Here is an 18,751-nt window from a genome sequence, read left to right on the forward strand (position 1 = left end):
AGATGACCTCTCAAGGTCCCTTCCAGTCCTACGATTCTATGATTCTGCAATTTCCTTTTTAAAAAAAAAACAAAACAAAAACAAAAACCAATTAAACAATGTAACCTCGACGTTGTCTTATTTGGGCGTGCATTTGTTTTTGCAATCCACTCCCCCCTACCCCCTTCTAATTAAAAAGAAAGCAAAACATGTGCAGAACAACATTTAAATGGTTTCACTTCCATTTTCAATCCACACCTCGCTCTACTGAGAGCTGTGAACAGTTCTCCTGACAGCAGGGCTAGACAGCAAGGTATTACAAACACCTGTGGATGATCTGCACTAGTGCTCCCTGTGTTACTTTAATGCCCGGTCGTCAGTGGGTGGGATCAAACCTGGGACCTCTGGAGCTTAGTGCATGAGCCTCTGCTGCATGAGCTAAAAACCAACTGGCTGTTAACTAAGGTTGTAGAGCAGACTCGTTTTACCTCTCTCTTTCTAAGTGGTTTTGGTGCCACTAGATGGGACAGAACTCCACACCCAGGAGGCAAAGGGTTACATTAGCACCAGTGGTGACACACTGGTGCTACAGCAACCGAATTACCTAAAATTTTCATTCAGACACAGCTGCTGAGGGGAGGGGAAAGGAGATGCTCACACATGTGCTTCTGTCATTGTTTGGCTGGAGGCATTTTCTGCAAGGCTGGGTTAAGGGACCAGCAGCTCATATGGAAAAGCAGCAATTAAGGGCAGAAGCAACAGAAAAAGACAGCCACCCAGAGCCTAATCCTGATCCTATTGGAGACCATGGCAGTTTTGATGTTCCCTTCAACGGGGACAGGATTGGGCCATTAGTTTCCACCTTTGACACACAATGTTCATTAGCAATCTCTTTCTTGCAGATTCTCTGAGCAGCCTCAGGGCCTTTCCGATCAGGTGGGAAACGCTGCATTGTAATGCACCAAAAGCAGCAGGGCATCATTAAACTGCTACAAGGTTGGTCGATGTCCAACAAGCATGCTTAGAAGTGATTTTTAATAGCTTATTACTGTTTGATGTTTAATTCATTTCCCACCACAGCTAAGAAAGGACAGAACACGAAAGAGGGCATCGGTCAATTGTTTTATTTAATGAACCAAAAAACCTCAACTTTTACAATGCTGAGAAAATAAATTTCTTTCACTCACTAATGGCCCCTAAAGCATCAAGGGAGTCTCCCGAAATTTAGACCAAAAAAACCCCAAAACCAAATCACTTCTGGGCCACTATGGCAAATTTCAGCCAATTGTGAACATATGCCAATGTAACCTTAACACTAGGGAGCACTGCCCAGGAGACAGCTGTAACTGTGCAGTGGTTTGAAGCTATAAAGCACTATGTTAATATTAATAATTCTTTCGGAGAACATTTATTACCATATATAACAATTCTGCTGACAGTGACTAGTTACAGGTCAAGCTGGGATGCTGCATGCGTGATCTAGGACATTACAGGTTGACAACTCAATCACAGCTTTTGCCCAATCAAGGGATTGTCATGCTACCCCTAGAGCAGACCAATCTGCCTTCTGGGTTTCTCCTTGCTCCAGGGACATACTCTGTGCTAGGGGCTGTCTCTGTCAAGGGTGGCTTTCACTTAGATATCACAGAATCCCCTTTCAGGTAGTTGAAAGCAGCTATCAAATCCCCCCTCATTTTTCTCTTCCGCAGATTAAACAATCCCAGTTCCCTCACCTTCTCCTCGTAAGTCATGTGCTCCAGCCCCCTAATCATTTTTGTTGCCCTCCCCTGGACATTTTCCAATTTTTCCACATCCCTCTTGTAGTGTGGGGCCCAAAACTGGACACAGTACTCCAGATGCTGCCTCACCAATGTCAAATAGAGGGAAACGATCATGTCCCTCGATCTGCTGGCAATGCCCCTACTTATATAGCCCAAAGCTGATGTGTATGGTTCCAAGGCTCTCTACCCCACACCACCTTGGGAAGTCCTGAGAAAGATCCCATCCACCACACACTTCTATCCATGATCCAGGTAGCTGGTTCTAGGGGAACAAGTTGGTACGTTCCTTGTGTGACCACTCAAGCCAGTGCAGAATATGGCACAGGATCACAGAGAAATCTAAGGGCAAGTCTACGCTACAGTGCTACATCACTGCAGCTGCCGATGGAGGAGTGCTCTCCCGTCACCATAATGACTCCACCTTGGCAAGAAGCGCAAGCTATGTTGGCGGAAGAGTGTCTACCGCTGACATAGATTCATTGATATTAAGGTCAGAAGGGACTATTCTGATCATCTAGTCTGACCTCCTGCACAACGCAGACCACAGAATCTCACCCACCGACTCCTGCGAAAAACCTCACCTATGTCTGAGCTATTGAAGTCATCAAATCATGGTTTAAAGACTTCAAGGAGCAGAGAATCTTCCAGCAAGTGATCCGTGCCCCATGCTACAGAGGAAGGCAAAAAACCTTCAGGGCCTCTTCCAATCTCCCCTGAAGGAAAATTCCTTCCCGACCCCAAATATGGCGATCAGCAAAACCCTGAGCATATGGGCAAGATTCACCAGCCAGATACTACAGAAAATTCTTTCCTGGGCAACTCAGATCCCATCCCATCTAACATCCCATCACAGGCCATTGGGCCTATTTACCATGAATATTGAAAGATCAATTAATTGCCAAAATCATTTTATCCCATCATACCATCTCCTGGTGTGGACAGCGCGAAACTTGTATTGCTCATGGGGTGGAGGGCTTTTTCACATCCCTGAGCAATGTAATTTAGATCAACTTCCGTGGTAGTGTACACCTGCCTTAAGTAGTATGTAGTCAGAAGCCAAACAGCCTGGCCACTCAGTGAGGTCTCTTTAATACAGAGACCATCTTACCTGATCGGGATCATTCCTATCATAATGAGAGGAAAAATCATCTTCATGTAGGGTAACGGTGACATCCCAAACCCACAGAGGATGAGGAGCTGAAGAACCTGTAAGCCTGTGAAATAGTGGATCTTCCTCTGTGGGACCCTGCGAATGTAATGCGTTGGAGGGTAAGCCGTCTGTGAAAGAGAAAAGAGGTATACGTCAGGCAGCAATAGACAAATCAGTCCAGGTGGGAATAAAATATAAAAAGTGTGCCCATTAAAGAACTTATTTTTGGAAAACCATCACCACACAGTTGTAAGCGTTCATTTCACACATCAAGTCAACGGGTAGATATCAGAAATACACAAATGGCACTGCAGATGTTGAAGGACTTTCTAAGCTGAGTACTGGCCTGTTCCCTAAGCCAAAAGGGCTGAACGAAGGATTTCTAGGGTTAAAGCCAATACCTCCGGCTGTGGTACTGGCAACAGAACACAGAGAATGACTGGGCAATAAAAAATGGGGGTAACCAGAGATAGACTTGCCTGGAGGAACATCTGGAGCACAAGAAATACTGATATAAATGGCATAATTATATTCCCCCGTGGATGATTAGCAGCACTTTGTAGCAACATGTAAAATATCCGGAGGCGAGGGAGAGTGTGTGCATCACGTGGTGATGCCGTGTTAGGCAGATCTGTTTGTGTGCTGCTCCCATTTAAGTTTGTTTTTTTATGTTTTAACGAGCTCTTTACCATTTGAGAACTTTCCATCTTCTCTTTAGGGGGCAGAGTTCAACCCAATCTGAGATAGAGCAACTGTGGAGTTCAGTTGGGAGAGGCTAGAAGAGACCCCACACAAGCAGAATGCAATGTAGTGTGAGTAGGAGTGACTAGCTGCTGATGCTGATTTAGACGAATGGATCTAGGATCTCAGCATGAGTTATGCAGGTTCCCTAACCTAGGAAAGTCTAGCAGTCTAATCTGTACTAAAACAGATATTATTTATTATTTGTACTATCAAAGCACCTAAGAGCCCCTGTCATGGGCCAGGACCCCATAGTGCTAACTGCTGTACAAACGCAAAACAAAAAGCTGTCCCAAACAGCTTACAATCTAAGTATAAGAAAAGAGAAATAGAATCATAGAAAATCAGGGCTGGAAGGGACCTCAGGAGGTCATCTAGTCCAAACCCCTGTTCAAAGCAGGGCCAATCCCCAACTAAATCATCCCAGCCAGGGCTTTGTCAAGCCTGACCTTAAAAACCTCAAAGGAAGGAGATTCCACCACCTCCTTAGGTAACCCAGTGCTACACCACCCTCCTAGTGAAATATAGAGTACTCTGCATACAATATCCATATCCATTCTTTATTTACCAATGAATCTATTCAGTCAATGTCACAGTACCTGTGATATGCTAGGTAGGAGTTGGTTTCAATAGATGCCAAATAAAATTAGGAGACTATTTTTCCATTAGGACCAAATTCTGGACTCAACTGAAATCAATGGGAGTGTTGCCAGTGAAAAAAACCGGTTACTAATCTGTAACTGTTGTCCAGTGCAGCCTGCAGCAAAGTTCTTGCTACAGATTTCCCCTTATTAACTAACAAGGAGAATTCCTGCCTAGAGTCCTCTGGCAGCATGTCCCTAAACTTTAACATGCAGTCTCAAACATTAAAATGATAATGTCCCAAAAGAACTCGTTACTTGGCAATCCCGTCTTGCAGCCCCCCCAGTAGAATAAACTTTTCTACCAAATAAATCTAGATTTTTTTGCATCCTTTGAGTTGGGGAATGATGCCTGTTGGCTCTGCCATTCCTGTTCACTTGCCACTGACACCACCAGAGATCCCAGTAGGGATGAAAGTATAGATAATTCAAATCCCTGGGAGGGGACATAATACTTTCAGAGGTGGGAGGAATGTAGTAAAGGGTTGGCCACAGAGACTTAAAGGGGGTCTATAATTACCTTATTAATACCTAAGGCCACTTGCGGAGGCCCTGTGGCGACCAAAATATCAACAAGGAAGAGGAAGGACTCCTTAGCCACCTCCATCTGAATTTCCAAGCTTGAGGCCACCCTCTTCAATAGCTCCTGGTAAGCCATATAATAATTGGGGGAGAGAGTGAGATGCCCCCTGAGGAGATTGCATTAACAGGAGAGGAGACTGTAGAGGCCAACGCAGGCTGAGGATGCTCCTCCTCCACAAGTTGTCCAGCACTGTCCTCCTGGAGGAACTCTTGCTGCTCATCACCAGGCTCAGTATCGGGCTCAGGAACAGGTGACACCTGGGGAGTAGATTTCTCGTGTCCTTGAAGAGACACGGAGCACAAATGCTTTGTGTATGACCTAGAAACCGGGGGAATCCCCTTAGGTTCCAAAAAAGCCACTGAACTGGTGGTGGGCCCCCAGCCCACATGCGCAGTCCTGCTCCCACTGGATGATCCCTAGCAGGGTAGTAGTGCCTTGGTGGATATTGGCAAGAGCAGCTCTGAGGCTGGGAAGCACAGACGCCAATTTCCGATTCAGAGGACGACGAGTCTCCCACTGCTGGCCAAGCAGAGGCTGCTCCTGACGGCGCTGAAGACTGGTGGCAAGTCAGAGAAGAGTACTGCACTGCCAACACTGCAGGCTTCCTCTTCAATGATACCATCAGGCATGATGTCTGTGGCAATGGTGTTTGTGGTGGTACTGAACACTGCACTGCCAATACTGGTGTCTAGTGGTACCGATTGCGTGGTCTCCTGCACTGCCGGGGAAACGGATACCAATAGGTTCAGCAGACCTCTCACTGCCACAGACGCCTCCAGCATGGTCAGTTCAGAGATGGTCTTGGAATGATGCGGTACAGCAGATGCAGAAGGCGCTCCATCAGGCCCTGAACGAGACGGTACCTGTCTCAGCGCCAGAGTCAACGGTGCTCGTTTCTATGGTATCGGAGGAGTGCTTGGGTTTCAGCTGCACTCTACGTTTATCCCAAGCCTAGAGGATTTTGGTGCCAGTAACCTTCCTTTCTTGGTGATCTGCTGAGAGGTTTTATGCCTCTTTTTGAGCATGGGGGAGAGTGAGCAGTGCTGGGTCTCGAGCAGCATAGAAGACTCCTAACCAATGACGAAGCAGTCACTGCTGAGTCCAAACAGCTGGGCTCTGCCAGAGGTCTCAGGGCTGCCGGCACCTGCAAAACCTTTAGCCTGGTTTCTCTGTCGTCCCTTGTCCTAGGCTTAAAGTCTTTGCAGATTTGGCAATGACCTCAAATATGAGCTTCCCCTAAACAATTCAAGCAACTTGAGTGTGGGTTGCTCAAGTACATCGGTCTAATGCAGGAAATGCAGAGTCTGAAGGCTGGTGACTGAGGCACATTTTGGTACCAAGAAATGGAAACCCCAAACTGGGAACGGAAAAAGAAACTAATCCTATCTATGCTATGAAATAAGTACCGATCAATTACAAAACTATTTACAATAAGTTTACAATGAGCACACAGAGCACTTGCTAAAGCAAGCCAAGAACTTCCAATGATCATCCTGGGCAGTAGGAAAGTTCTGAGGGGTGTCTCAGACCACTGGACACAGTGGCACATGGCAGCAGAGGGCGTTTGAGCTACCCTGTGGGTACCACTGAAGCAAAAATTTCCAACAACTGTGAGCTGGGCACATGCTCACCAAGCGTGGAACATGTACAATCTCTTGAACGACAACCATAATTTGGCCCTTATTACAATATCATAATGTATAAGGTGGAGATTCACATCATTAGTTGTTACTGTCTAACCCAGTGACTGGCTTTGCTTCTGTCCTGTGAACGTGAGCAGAAGAACTTATTGTAAAATGGAATTTCTGCTCTGCTTTGAAATTTTTTTCCATCCTGTATCGGAAAACCAAAATTTCCTGCTTAATAAAAATTCCAACAAATTTCTGTTCAGGACCATCAAAATGTTTTCCCATAAGGTACAAATGTTTAATCACAACTTCATCATTTTGATTAATTTGGTGTTAACGTTTAGATTATATTAAAATATATAACATATATAAATGTAATATAATATTAAAATCATTTAGCCAGGATAAAATATTCAAGTGACAATATTGTTAACATGCAATGAGAAAGTTGAAATGAATCATTTCCACATTTTCCTTTCGAAAATTTGGTCAATATCAATATGCCCCAGAGAACCAATGCGAATTTGGCAAAACTGCATTTTCCAATGGAAAACTATTCTACAGAAAAATTTTCAGTGGATTTTAATCAGTAGCTTTCCGGAATGACAGTCTACCTTAGAAGTCAACTGCTTATCAGCTGTGAAACATGATTGGTTTCTAAATATACTCTATTAGCAGGCAAACTGAAAAGCATTTTCACATGCCACAACCTGAGATAAGGGTTCCGTTTCTCTCTTGCAATAACTGATAACTTCACTGAACAAGGCAGGGATACATCTTCTGTAGCTGGGGAATGTAATTCTGAACTCAGGACATGGTGAGTAAGTGAAGGAGTAACTAATTTTTCACCTGCTAGCTTTAAACTGCACTTGTTTATTTTAGACTTGCACAAACTGAACATTTCTATTCATGATTTGAGATTTTAAACCTTTGTTGTATAAAAAAGAAAAATGTTTCACTATGCCATTAGCATCACTCACTTCTCAAATTCATTGTCATTATGCACCTGGTATTTTATGGGATTTATACAGCATACTGATATTATCCCTGTATGTAAACACTGTGGCCGGCTTTTAAAATATATAAAACATGCCATCCCCATCACTGTGAGAAGGGTGAGAGTTCAAGGTCCAAAGAGCTTGTGCCTTGTTTGCCACCCTGCAAGGAAATAAAAACCACACGACAACCACCAAATGGGAACACAAAATGAAGGTGTGATTGCAAAGGCAGGCAATAAAAGCTCCTTAATGTATCAAGCAAAGGAGAGGAACATAAGGTTTTTGAAGCACCCTTCCTGTCAGGTTTAACGGCGAGACTGTTGGGAATCCTGCAATGGCCTATTGCCCTGTAATTATTATGGTGGCTGCAAGCACAAGACAGCTTATATAGGGCATGTGGGGGTGTGTGGAGAATGGCTTGGGGAAGGGGGAGGCTAACACACACATAATCATGGACTGTTTAATGGCAATGTTTTGAAGCTGTAGTAATCAACTCATTATACGAGTTTCCTCAGGAAACAGAGTGTAAGGCGCTATTTCTTGTTCCATATCCTGTGCAGCAAATTTCCAGTTCCAGGATGACTCTATACCTGCTCTTTCAGCAAGAGGGCCACCCTCTCGAAGAGTTGATTCCCATCAATGGAGGTCAGGGCGATGTACAGGAAGAGGCCATAGAGGACTGGCTTCGGGATCCACTGCAGTGGGAATGGCAGGAGCAAGAGCGAGAGCCCCACCAAGAAGTTGGCCACCAGTGTAGTCAGTCGTGTCTCCTTCACACTCACTATCCTATAGATGGGAAAATACATACAGTGACATGGAAGCAAAGACTGAGAAGGATAACGATGGGTCAACACCCATGCTTACCACTGGGGCTCACTCACACTGGGAGCCTGTTATGGGACGTGTCATTCCAGTACAACAATCATCAAGTATCTCCAGCCAAATGCTAATATTTTTAGAAGACAGAAACCCTCTTGGACTCAGCCCAGGCATTTAGCCCACCACTCAAACAGAGCAGCTGGATAAGTGCCTAGGGCCAAGTTTGGTGATTTAATTTTTTGTCTCTACTCTTGTTCTCTCCCAAGCTCCGTGAATCCTATCTGAGCTTAAACTAAACTAATTTAGTTATCTGCAGTTTGCTACACAGAATCACTTTAAAACATGCTAGAGCCCCCTTTCTGCACATTAAGCATTCCAGAACTACTTGATTTCAGATTGCACTGATGTGTGCATGCATGTTATATAATATATATATATACACACATACTCCCCCCCCCCCTGAAAAGGAAGTCAGAGAGCTGCATCTGTGGAATCTAACTCATGATCCACTTGAAAACACATTCTCTTGACTAAGTCATCAGCATTTTTGATAAACACAAAAATCCCCTTGTTTATACAGCAGGGAAAATGTTCAGAGAATTATGTAGGGAATTAAGAACTTAATCCTGTGGTGGAGTACGGGAGTTGCTCTGCAAATTTCCCATTAACCATGCTAAAAACATAATTACTTAACGCAAATTTCCAGAATTTGACAGATTTTAGACTGACAGACCCGTTACTGGAAAAATATTGACAGGAAGTGAGAAAGGACAAAGTAACTTTAAAACATTGTACAACACACAGTCTAGAAACATTCCCAAATAGGAAACAGAGTGCCTCATGCAGTAAGCCGAAAAATAAGATAAGAAAAAAGGACATTGCTACCCTACATGTGAGCAATCTCTGCCATCGTCCCACGTGCCTACCAAAAACAGCGAAAAGGGGAAAACTCCTCTTCCAGGATTATAAAAAAAAAAATGGATAGTTTACTTGTAATTTTGTTTCCTTATAAGGAAATCTAACCACCAATCCAGAGGTTAACTGCTGGTGAAGACCTGCCTATATCAGCACAGAGACAACTAGATTGAAGATTGTTTCGGTACCTGTGAGTGGGGGAAACTCACACCTAGAGGTAAATGGCCATGCCTCATGGTTAAGGGGAGGGAGGGGAATCCAGGTACTCCCACTCCACCAAGTTCCAACCAAGGGGTAGTGTACGAAAAGCGTCCGGTACCCTCCCCATGGTCTCTTCCAAAACCTCTGTCCCTCCCCTGGATGCGTTGTGGCTTGCTTGTGGTTATCCCTTCTCACCTGGTCTATGGGCATCTGCAGGCTAAGTCGTCCTGGCTTTTTCCAGCTGCCCTTCTCCTGGGGACACCCTCCTGGTGTAGTCCCTTTGTTGCAATGAGTGCAGCTCCTGTCTCTCTGCCTGCCGCCCACTTGTGCTGAAGTGACTACTCCCTTTCAAATCCCTCCTCTAGCTAGAGCATGTCCAGCAGGCCTGCCACGGTGGGGCTTCCTGGGCCCAGCATTTTTCCTGTGCACCCCTCTGTCCATTGTGGGGTTTATCCACCCCATTACTGCCATCCTGTGGTAACATTATCTGGATGTAGAACCTTGTACTCCAGATGAACTGCAACCAAGCTGCCGCTAACAAGGCATTTTAAAGTCACAGGAATGGAGATCCAATAGAACACATTTTTCTATTTTATACACACACATTTCTGGAGCTTTGCAATTCCTTCTGGCCTGGAGACTTCCTGCCCTGTGGGGTGGATCCTTTCCCACACTGAATTCTTGTAAAAAAAAAAAATTATATATTATAGAAACACTCCCTTACAATAGGAGAGACTGAATTTTAATTTCAAACCTCCTATTTTATATAATAAATGCAACATTTAAGGTTGTGGTGAGATCCAGACAAACTCCCAAAAGTGAAGGCTTTTCAGATAATGTGACCTTCCATGCCAATAAATATAAGGGAAAAAGGGGAAAAGGATAGAAAATATTATACTTGGGTAAATGGCAGAATTAAGATAGATCAGTTATAAGATTTAAAGAATAAAGGCCATCTGTTAAAACGGGGGAATGCAAAGTCTTGATGGCCATGTTTAAGCTCCATGGATGAGTGATGGAACAGATCCAGGATCAAGCCTAAAAATGACAGAAGGGTCATCAAAAGGAATTACCTTCAATCTCCCAACTGCATTTGCACAGCAGAAATTGGAATCTGCTACCACTGGTCAAGATTCTCCTACAAAACCTAGAACCACTGGCCAGATTCCTAAGGGAGAAGTTCTTCCCATTTTGCCATTTACAGACTATTACTCCAAATTCTGTAAGGACCTTTGGAAGAATTGGGATGGTCAGCAGACAGTGAGGTGGATGGAATTCATTCCCCACTGGTCTGCATCCAGGACTGGCTTGTTGTGGAACAAAGATCCTTGAGATGATGGACCCAGGCAAGTTGGAAGCATAACTGATTCTTTGACAGCTAGAATTAGATGGTTTGTGTCCCAGCATCACTGTGACCATTCAGGAGCTTCTGGGACCAGTAACATTCTATTCTAGCCTCTCAGGTGACCCTCTGTTAATAGTGAAACATGACAGATGGAATACAGTAGTTAATTTGGCCTGTCCAGGGAAATAGTGAACGTGCCTATTAAAAGTGCCCCAGGCTCTCTTCAGCAGACAGTATACAGTGAGAATTTGTTTGATGCAAACAGGTCAATTACTGGGCAATCTCATGGTTCACAAATGTATCTGAATATTTGCTATTTTGAGCACTCACAAAGCGTACTAGGTGCCTCATAAACCAAGTAAAAGAGAGCTTGCAACCTGATCTGGACATGACAGAGCCAGAGGGCATTCCAGTGGAGACCAGGTCAGAGAGGGAGGTAGGGCCTATGTGAATTAGAAAAGCGAGGGTAAGGGTTTGAACTTTATGTGCAGAACTGGATTAGATGATTATTTTTTAGAGTCAAGAGATATAATTCTACCCATCAAAGCAACTTGAAAGTCTAGCAGGGTAAATATAGGCTCCTGGTCCCTTCTCCTGATGCTTTAGGAACAACAGCACTGATGGGTTTGCTGGCAATATTAGTGCTATTAGGTACATGGGAAATGGTCTTGATGTGAGATGTGCTGTGAATTTGCTTCCAGCTCTAGGACACTGTTTATAGGCAGCGCTCGTAGCACCACTTATAGCAAAGTTTACCTGAACACTTGTCAGTTGCTTGCAACCTTGCCAAATTTCACCCATTTGGACTGACATTCCCCATCCCGGGTGTCTTGCCTCAAGTTGAATTATTCTGAAAAGTTTCTGCAAGAAAGGTTCAGCTGTTTCCAAGAACAAGATTAGGCAAAAATATGTTGTACCCATGTTAAAAAAAAATCCTTACAAACTATTTGGTTGAGAAGCTCTAGCACTTCCATGCTTTGCAGCAAGGGCTTGAAATCTAGCTAGGCAAGGGGGGCAGGGGGAAGACAAGAGGGAATGTGCCCATTGCTGGGAAAATCTAACCAAATTTGTCCGTTATATAAAAAGCTCTTCAAAATCAGTTCACACAAGCTCTGCAGAGACTTTTTAGAGTCTGGCAGCTAAGACTATGGCCCTAGAAGGCTTGTCATCAGCTGAGGAAATACAGGGAAATGGGGAAGACTCCAGAATATAATCCTAGCGCGTCTTCAAAGAATCTTTAAACCCAGGCTGGATCACTGGGCTTCTAACCATACGAGGCATAGCACCTTGAATTAATCTGGCTACACGATCAGACTCCAAGGTTGGCCTGGATCAAACTCTGAGGCAGATTTCTCCGCAGACAAGTAAGAGGAAATATTTTGCCCTCTTCAGGAGAGGTTCTTGATTCTTGTGTTTACTTGTATCCATCATGTTCTGAATTTGTAGCTTGGTTTCTTTCAGAAAGCAGGAGGTGGGAACTTTCAGTACCCAGAGGTGAACGACCCTTTTTTGATTTTCTATTTAAGCTTTGCTTCAGCTTCCCTCTCACAACAAGGCAGTTGAGGAGGAGGAAGACAACAATACATAGAGCCTCTTGTTTATATTTTACAGCTTTGTGAGGAACACGAGATTTGGAATCTCCATGGGAGCTGTAGAAGACAGAAAATACTCTCATTCCCCGGCATCCAGTTCAAAGTTGTCATTTATATATCTAATCACTTCTGGGCAGAATGAACATGATTCTTAGTGCAGCAGCTTATGGTCATGCGCACCTACCCGCCTTAGTCCTGTCAGTGTTTTCCCAAGAGGACCTAATGGCAGAGGGGTGGCCTCAGGAAAGGTATCTGTGTAAGAGACGTCTCTCAGCTTCCTGAGGTACAACCTAAGATGCTGCAGCAATCTTTGAAATAGATCCACCGTGATACGGTTTTCTGCCCTTTGCACTATTGACCTCGCAGGTACAGACATGGGGGAGTCGCACTGGATATTTTTCTAATGAGACAAGCCGGCAGCGTCTGGCCAAAACTACTGTCTCACTGCTCAGCAGGGCTTCAGCAGAGAGCTTAGAAATACGAACATCTCTGAGGAGACAGAGTGCAACGAAGTTTTTTTTCCTTCATGGATTCCCAGATGAACCCAAAAAAGTAGGGGAAAAAATACTGAGATATGGAAGACCTGGCTTCCCAGCCGCATACCTTGAGGTGAGCGCCGGAAGAAAGTGTCCTGTCAGAGCAGTGCAGCTGCCAGCTACTCCAAAGATGCAGAAAGGTGGTGGTGGTTACAGCGAACCACAAACCACAGCTTTGATAGCTGGTCCTGGAACCAATAAATGACCCCCCCAAAACCATCTTTCTTCATCCCAGCTGCCTCTGTGTTGATGTGGGCAGACCATTCCTAGCACCAGCCATCTGGATTGGTGGAGACTGACAGGGAAGATTAATTCACGTCATTCAGAGCAATCATTTGTAGTGTTTAAAGAACCCTGGAAAACCCCTCAGGATCCCCAGATTCACATCTCTCTTTCCTTATATGGATTTGTTACTGGGGCTCCCCAAAACTTACGTCTCATAGATGTGCCCGTTTTCAACCCTCTCTTCCACGTAGGCCAGTGCTCGGACGTGCATTGGGGAATGAGGGAACGCAGCGTGTATCCAGGGCAATCCGAAGACAGACAGGCCCGTGTTAATCAGAGCTACAAGGAGGAGGTCCCAGTGATAAGCTGTTCCTTTCACTAACCTGAAATAAACTCTAGTTAATAAAGTTTTTATGTGCACTCAACCATGTAGTAACAATGCCGCCCTTGCTATGACTGAGCTAGAATGTTCATGGATGGACATTGATTGTGCATCTCAAAGCACAGAATTTTAAAGACCTCCTCTTTTGTAGCTGACAGGACATGAATTTGAAAGGTAATGAAAACGTGATTGCTGCCGGGAGACAGCAATCAGTTTGAAAGAACAACTGAAAAGAGAAACATTTCCCATTATAATAATGGTCTAGTCCTCAATTTTGTCAGCATTTATTACTGTACTATTAAACAGGATACCTCAACTCATTCAAAATTAATATTCCCATCAGATGTACTACTGTTCTAGCTGGAGCACTAGCAACAGCCATAGCAAGGGTTGTCAAGGCATTTTTCATTTTAAACTCCTGTTTTTAGTTGCTCATAAACTTTTATCCATCGAGCTGAAGTTTTCCAGGCCTTGTTTTTTGATGCATTGCACGTGTGTGCCTGGTAAGTTAGCTACATGCTTAAATATTTACTAATGGCCTGTGGGGGGCCCACTCTGAGGAAAGACACCTTTAATCAGCAGCATCCATTGGGGTTATGTGCATGCTTCCTCTGTAGGCAAGCTTTGAGCAGGCACGGCCCCAGCTCATGTCCTGTTCTTCCACATTGCCAAAGCAGCACCTGAACACCTGAGGCTTCCTTTATTGTTTTCTTTCCCTATCTGGATTTTCCTGTTAGCTTATACAAAAAAGGATTTCATTGCCTATGCCATTGTAGGCTCTCTTTCAAAGCCTAGATCCATCTGGCTACTCTCTCTAGCCTTGTTTCAGTCCCAACCTGGGATGTTGACCTTAGGTTTTTTGATAAGTTTTTGAAGTATTCAACTGACAGCAAGCAGACCATGGCCTGTACGTTGTCCAGCCAACCCATCATTTTTCTCTTCACTGATCAGAGAATCATAGAAAAGCAGGGCTGGAAGGAACCTTGAGAGGTCATCGGGTCCACCCCCGTATGGTCAACATCTTCATTAATGATCTGGATGATGGGATGGATTGCACCCTCAGCAAGTTCGCAAATGACACCAAGCTGTGGGGAGAGGTAGATATGCCGGAGGGTAGGGATAGGGTCCAGAGTGACCTAGATAAATTGGAGGATTGGGCAAAAAGAAATCTAATGAGGTTCAACAAGGACAAGTGCAGAGTCCTGCACTTAGAATAGAAGAATCCTATGCACCGCTACAGGCTGGGGACTGACTGGCTAAGCGGCAGTACTGCAGAAAAGGACTTGGGGATTACAGTGGACAAGAAGCTGGATATGAGTCAACAGTGTGCGCCTTGTTGCCAAGAAGGCAAACGGATATTGGGCTGCATTAGCAGGAGCATTGCTGGCAAATTGAGGGAAGTGAGTATTCCCCTCTATTCGTCACTGGTGAGGCCACACCTGGACTATGGTAATAAAATTGGAGAGAGTCCAGCGGAGGGCAACAAAAATGATTAGGGGGCTGGGACACATTACTTATGAGGAGAGGCTGAAGGAACTGGGCCTGTTTCGCCTGCAGAAGAGAAAAGAGTGAGGCGGGATTTGATAGCAGCCTTCAACTACGTGAAAGGGGGTTCCAAAGAGGATGGAGCTTGGCTGTTCTCAGTGCTGGCAGATGACAGAACAAGGAGCAATGGTCTCAAGTTGCAGTGTGGGAGGTCTAGGTTGATATTAGAAAAAACTATTTCACTAGGAGGGTGGTGAAGCACTGGAATGGGTTCCATGGGAAGGTGGTGGAATCTCCATCCTTAGAGGTTTTTAAGGCCCGGCTTGACAAAGCCCTGGCTGGGATGATTTAGTTGGGGTTGATCCTGCTTTGAGAAGGAGATTGGATTAGATGACCTCCTGAGGTCTCTTCCAACACTAACCTTCTATGATTCTATGCTGAGGCAGGACCAGCTAGCTCTGGATTTTAACGGCTAATGCTTTACCCAATCCAGTTTTGAAGCGTCTTATAATTGAGCAATTCAATCTACTTTCAGTTGAGCAGCATCTTTTGCCTTTCTGTACCACAACTGAAAGGCTCCATTGCATTTGAAAAAAGACACTGATGTGGGAGTCAGCAGTTTGGCTGTGATATCTAAGGAAGAACCCAGCTACATACCCTTTAGCTATAACCCTACTCAGTACCAAAAGTCACCACATCACATGTTCTTCTAATGTCACATAGGAAGAAAATGACAAGAAATTCAAATAAAGAAAATGGCACAATTCCCATTTAAGAAGAAAGTACTCATGACCCATTTACAACTTACATTTATTGCCAATTGCTATTTAATTAAAGAGCTGATTCAATGAGGATAGAGGAGAATTTTCAAACGGCCCAGAGAAGAAATCCCAGAACAGGCATAACTCAATTGTTTTGAGCCTGTCCATCTCTCTCTGCTTTCCTAAGCTAATGGCCCTTTATCAAATAAAGTGTGAGAAACAGAAAAATACTAACAAAAAATTGTTATGCAAGGAAACCCCCCTCCCCACCTCCCATGTGTTACATCAGCAAAAAAAAAAAAAAAAAAAAAAAAAAAAAATCCACTGAGAAAATGGTAGTTCCCCAGGGGTTGGGGGGGAATCCTATAAATTCACCCTTGATGCCATATCTGATTGTAGTTGGTAGAAACATCAAAGGGAATATTTGAAGACTGTAGCTTCTTGTTTCCAAGCCTGTGCATAAATCAGAGCTTTTAGATAAAAGTGATACTAGATTACACATATTGTCCTACTTTTAGCCTGACCTCCTTTGCTTCCACATTCTGAATTATTTAACGGCAAGCCAGCATAGCTCCAAATGCTCCTTTTTCAGTCTCAAAATTCTTTTAAATTAGCATAGCTGCACTACGTGATACGGTAGAACTTTTTGGCTGATCAGCTCTTAGTTTAAAGAGAAATATTCACTGTATCCCAGATATCAAGAAATCACAAGGCTGACTAGATGCCAACCACATATCAGAATTGGAGGTGCACCCACTGACTTCAGAATAAATGAGATCATAAATCTAAAATCCATAAAGTAAGAACAGCAAAGCAGCATAGTGAGGTAACCGATTTTCAGAAGCTTTGCTCACTGCTCCAATGCAATGCTGGTTCTTTGTCTTGGTCAAAAGTCATATAAGAGACTGCTTCTGAAGATTCTTTCCTGACAATTCATTTTCTTAATAAAAGCTTGAAATAACCTTCTTTGTTCCAACAAACCTAATTTGAGAGGGTCTGACTTTCTCTGGTCTCTCTAGACTAGTGGTTCTCAAAAACTTATATGATTGTACCCCTCTTGTTCATGTCTGTAGTAGTTTTCGCTCCCCCTCCCCTGACCACACTAGTACATATACCGATTAAAAAAAAAATCAACATTCAACTCTCACTCCATATTAAAAACAGTAAAGCATCATTGATTCAAACAGAGCCATTTAAGTATATAGTGCATCACTTTCCGGCCACCCAGCTCAGAAGGCAGCGCTGCCACCAGCAGCGGCAGAGAAATAAGAGTGGCAATACCTTAACATTTCACCATTACTTCTGCATTGCTGCTGGCGGCAGCGCTGCCTTCAGAGCTGGGTCTCCGGACAGCAGCCTCTGCTCTGCCTTCTCACACCCTCCAAGAATACGTCCCATGCCCCTCAGCCTGAACCTCTGCTTTAGACATGGGAGCTTCCAAAAACACCAAGGTAGGTTGAGAACTTGTTGGCCCAACTAACAAAATGGGTGGTAGCCACTCATCTTGCGCCATGTCATCCCCAAATATAAATTTTTAGGAATAATACCACAGTCCACTTGGCACTATGGGTATGTTTACATTGCAGTTGGCAGGTGGGAATGCAACACGTGTGGAAATACCTGAGCTAACTTTGATTTATATCTAGAGCAAAGCTAGTTTGAGGAACAATGGTAGTGTAGCCAAAGTAGTGCAGGCTGGCAGCTGCTGAAGCACATACCCAGAGTCCTGGGCGGGCAGGGCTGGCCTGTGTTGATTCAGCTTCACTGCTATTATTCTTCGAGCTAAGTTTGAATAAAACTAGCGTGAGTACATCTCCGTGTGCGGCAATCACACTTCCTGATTGCAGTGTAGGCATAACCTGGGAATAAGGGTCTACCAAATTCACGGCTATGAAAATTGGGTCACAGACTCATGAAATCTGGTCTCTGACCACCCAGCTCTGAAGGCAGAGCGGACAGCGGCAGCTGCTGGCTGGGGGCCCAGCTTTGAAGGCAGGACCGCTGCCAGCAGCAGCAGACAATTAAGGGTGGCAATGCCACGAGCCCCTAATTGGCTTGAGACCTCCTTTTGGGGAGGGGTCTCCAGCTTGAGAAATGCTGCAGAGAAATCACACAGTTTTTGTGGGTTGGTCACAGCATAAAATAGCAAATTTTGTGGATGTGTTCACATGCAAAATTTGTTATTTATGCCGTGACCAACCTGCAAAAAAGTGTGTGATTTCTCCAGGATTTAAGTAGACCCCTACCTATGAAATCACTCCCAAAAGAACACATTGCTAGAGGCAGTATTTCTGGGACTGGCATAAAATACCATTCCAGGTATGAAGAACGGGGAGTCGTCCACATGTAAATATATAAGGGGTACACAAACAGAGCTAGCAAGGTTGTGTAATTCAGTCCCAGTCCATCTTTACTCAGAACACTGTAATATAGTACTGAAGTGAAATTATCTCAGAACTTCTCTACATGAACAATTAGACTGCTGTAAGCAGGAGTGTGAATCTACCAACACTCTCCATATGTACCCTGCTGACATGTGTTAACAGTTCATTCATGCTGTTTGAGCTAGTCCCATTTCAAAGAGCACTAGGTCAAAGAAGTCTATTCAACTGTTAATATGCATGTAAGGCTAGGACAGGGTAGATTCACACCCCAGCTTGCCGCCATCTCATTGTTCACATAGAGGAGCCCTAAGAAGAACTGCCCTGGTGTGGAAAGAAAGGGATTAAGAATTTTACCTGTTCTCTGCAGCATTTGTGAGTGATGCTACTATATTCTGCTCAATGAAGAAAAGCATCGACAGAAGGAACCCCAGGCCCATGGCACTCATTACAGAGCCAATTGAGAGAGATCGGACTGGGGCCAGCACGAATAAGCTCTCAGATGGGTTGTAGTTAAACTTGGACACTGTAAACACACAGGAGGGTGCGGGGGGAGAAAAGTGTTAAAGAGGCATTGTACTGTTTTCTAGCTACCTGCATGAAGCAAA

General features: G+C 44.2%; 1 protein-coding gene across 15 annotated transcripts in view; it reads right to left on the reverse strand.

Annotated features, from left to right (window-relative positions):
- SLC4A11 (solute carrier family 4 member 11) overlaps nucleotides 1-18,751 on the reverse strand; it is a 244,348-nt gene that overhangs the window by 5,799 nt on the left and 219,798 nt on the right. For 8 of the 15 annotated variants that reach the window (XM_038399688.2, XM_038399689.2, XM_043512785.1 and 5 more), the window contains exons 16-19: nucleotides 18,501-18,669; nucleotides 13,344-13,517; nucleotides 8,092-8,287; nucleotides 2,869-3,038 (exon numbers count right to left, since the gene is read on the reverse strand). In XM_038399688.2, coding sequence (XP_038255616.1) covers nucleotides 2,869-3,038; nucleotides 8,092-8,287; nucleotides 13,344-13,517; nucleotides 18,501-18,669 — 709 coding nt within the window. Of the gene's footprint in view, nucleotides 1-2,868; nucleotides 3,039-8,091; nucleotides 8,288-13,343; nucleotides 13,530-18,500; nucleotides 18,670-18,751 lie in introns of all 15 variants that reach the window. The other 7 variants (XM_038399686.2, XM_038399687.2, XM_038399697.2 and 4 more) reach the window with 1 other exon arrangement.

The sequence above is a fragment of the Dermochelys coriacea genome, chromosome 4, assembly GCF_009764565.3.
Source record: "Dermochelys coriacea isolate rDerCor1 chromosome 4, rDerCor1.pri.v4, whole genome shotgun sequence".
Taxonomy (NCBI): domain Eukaryota; kingdom Metazoa; phylum Chordata; order Testudines; family Dermochelyidae; genus Dermochelys; species Dermochelys coriacea.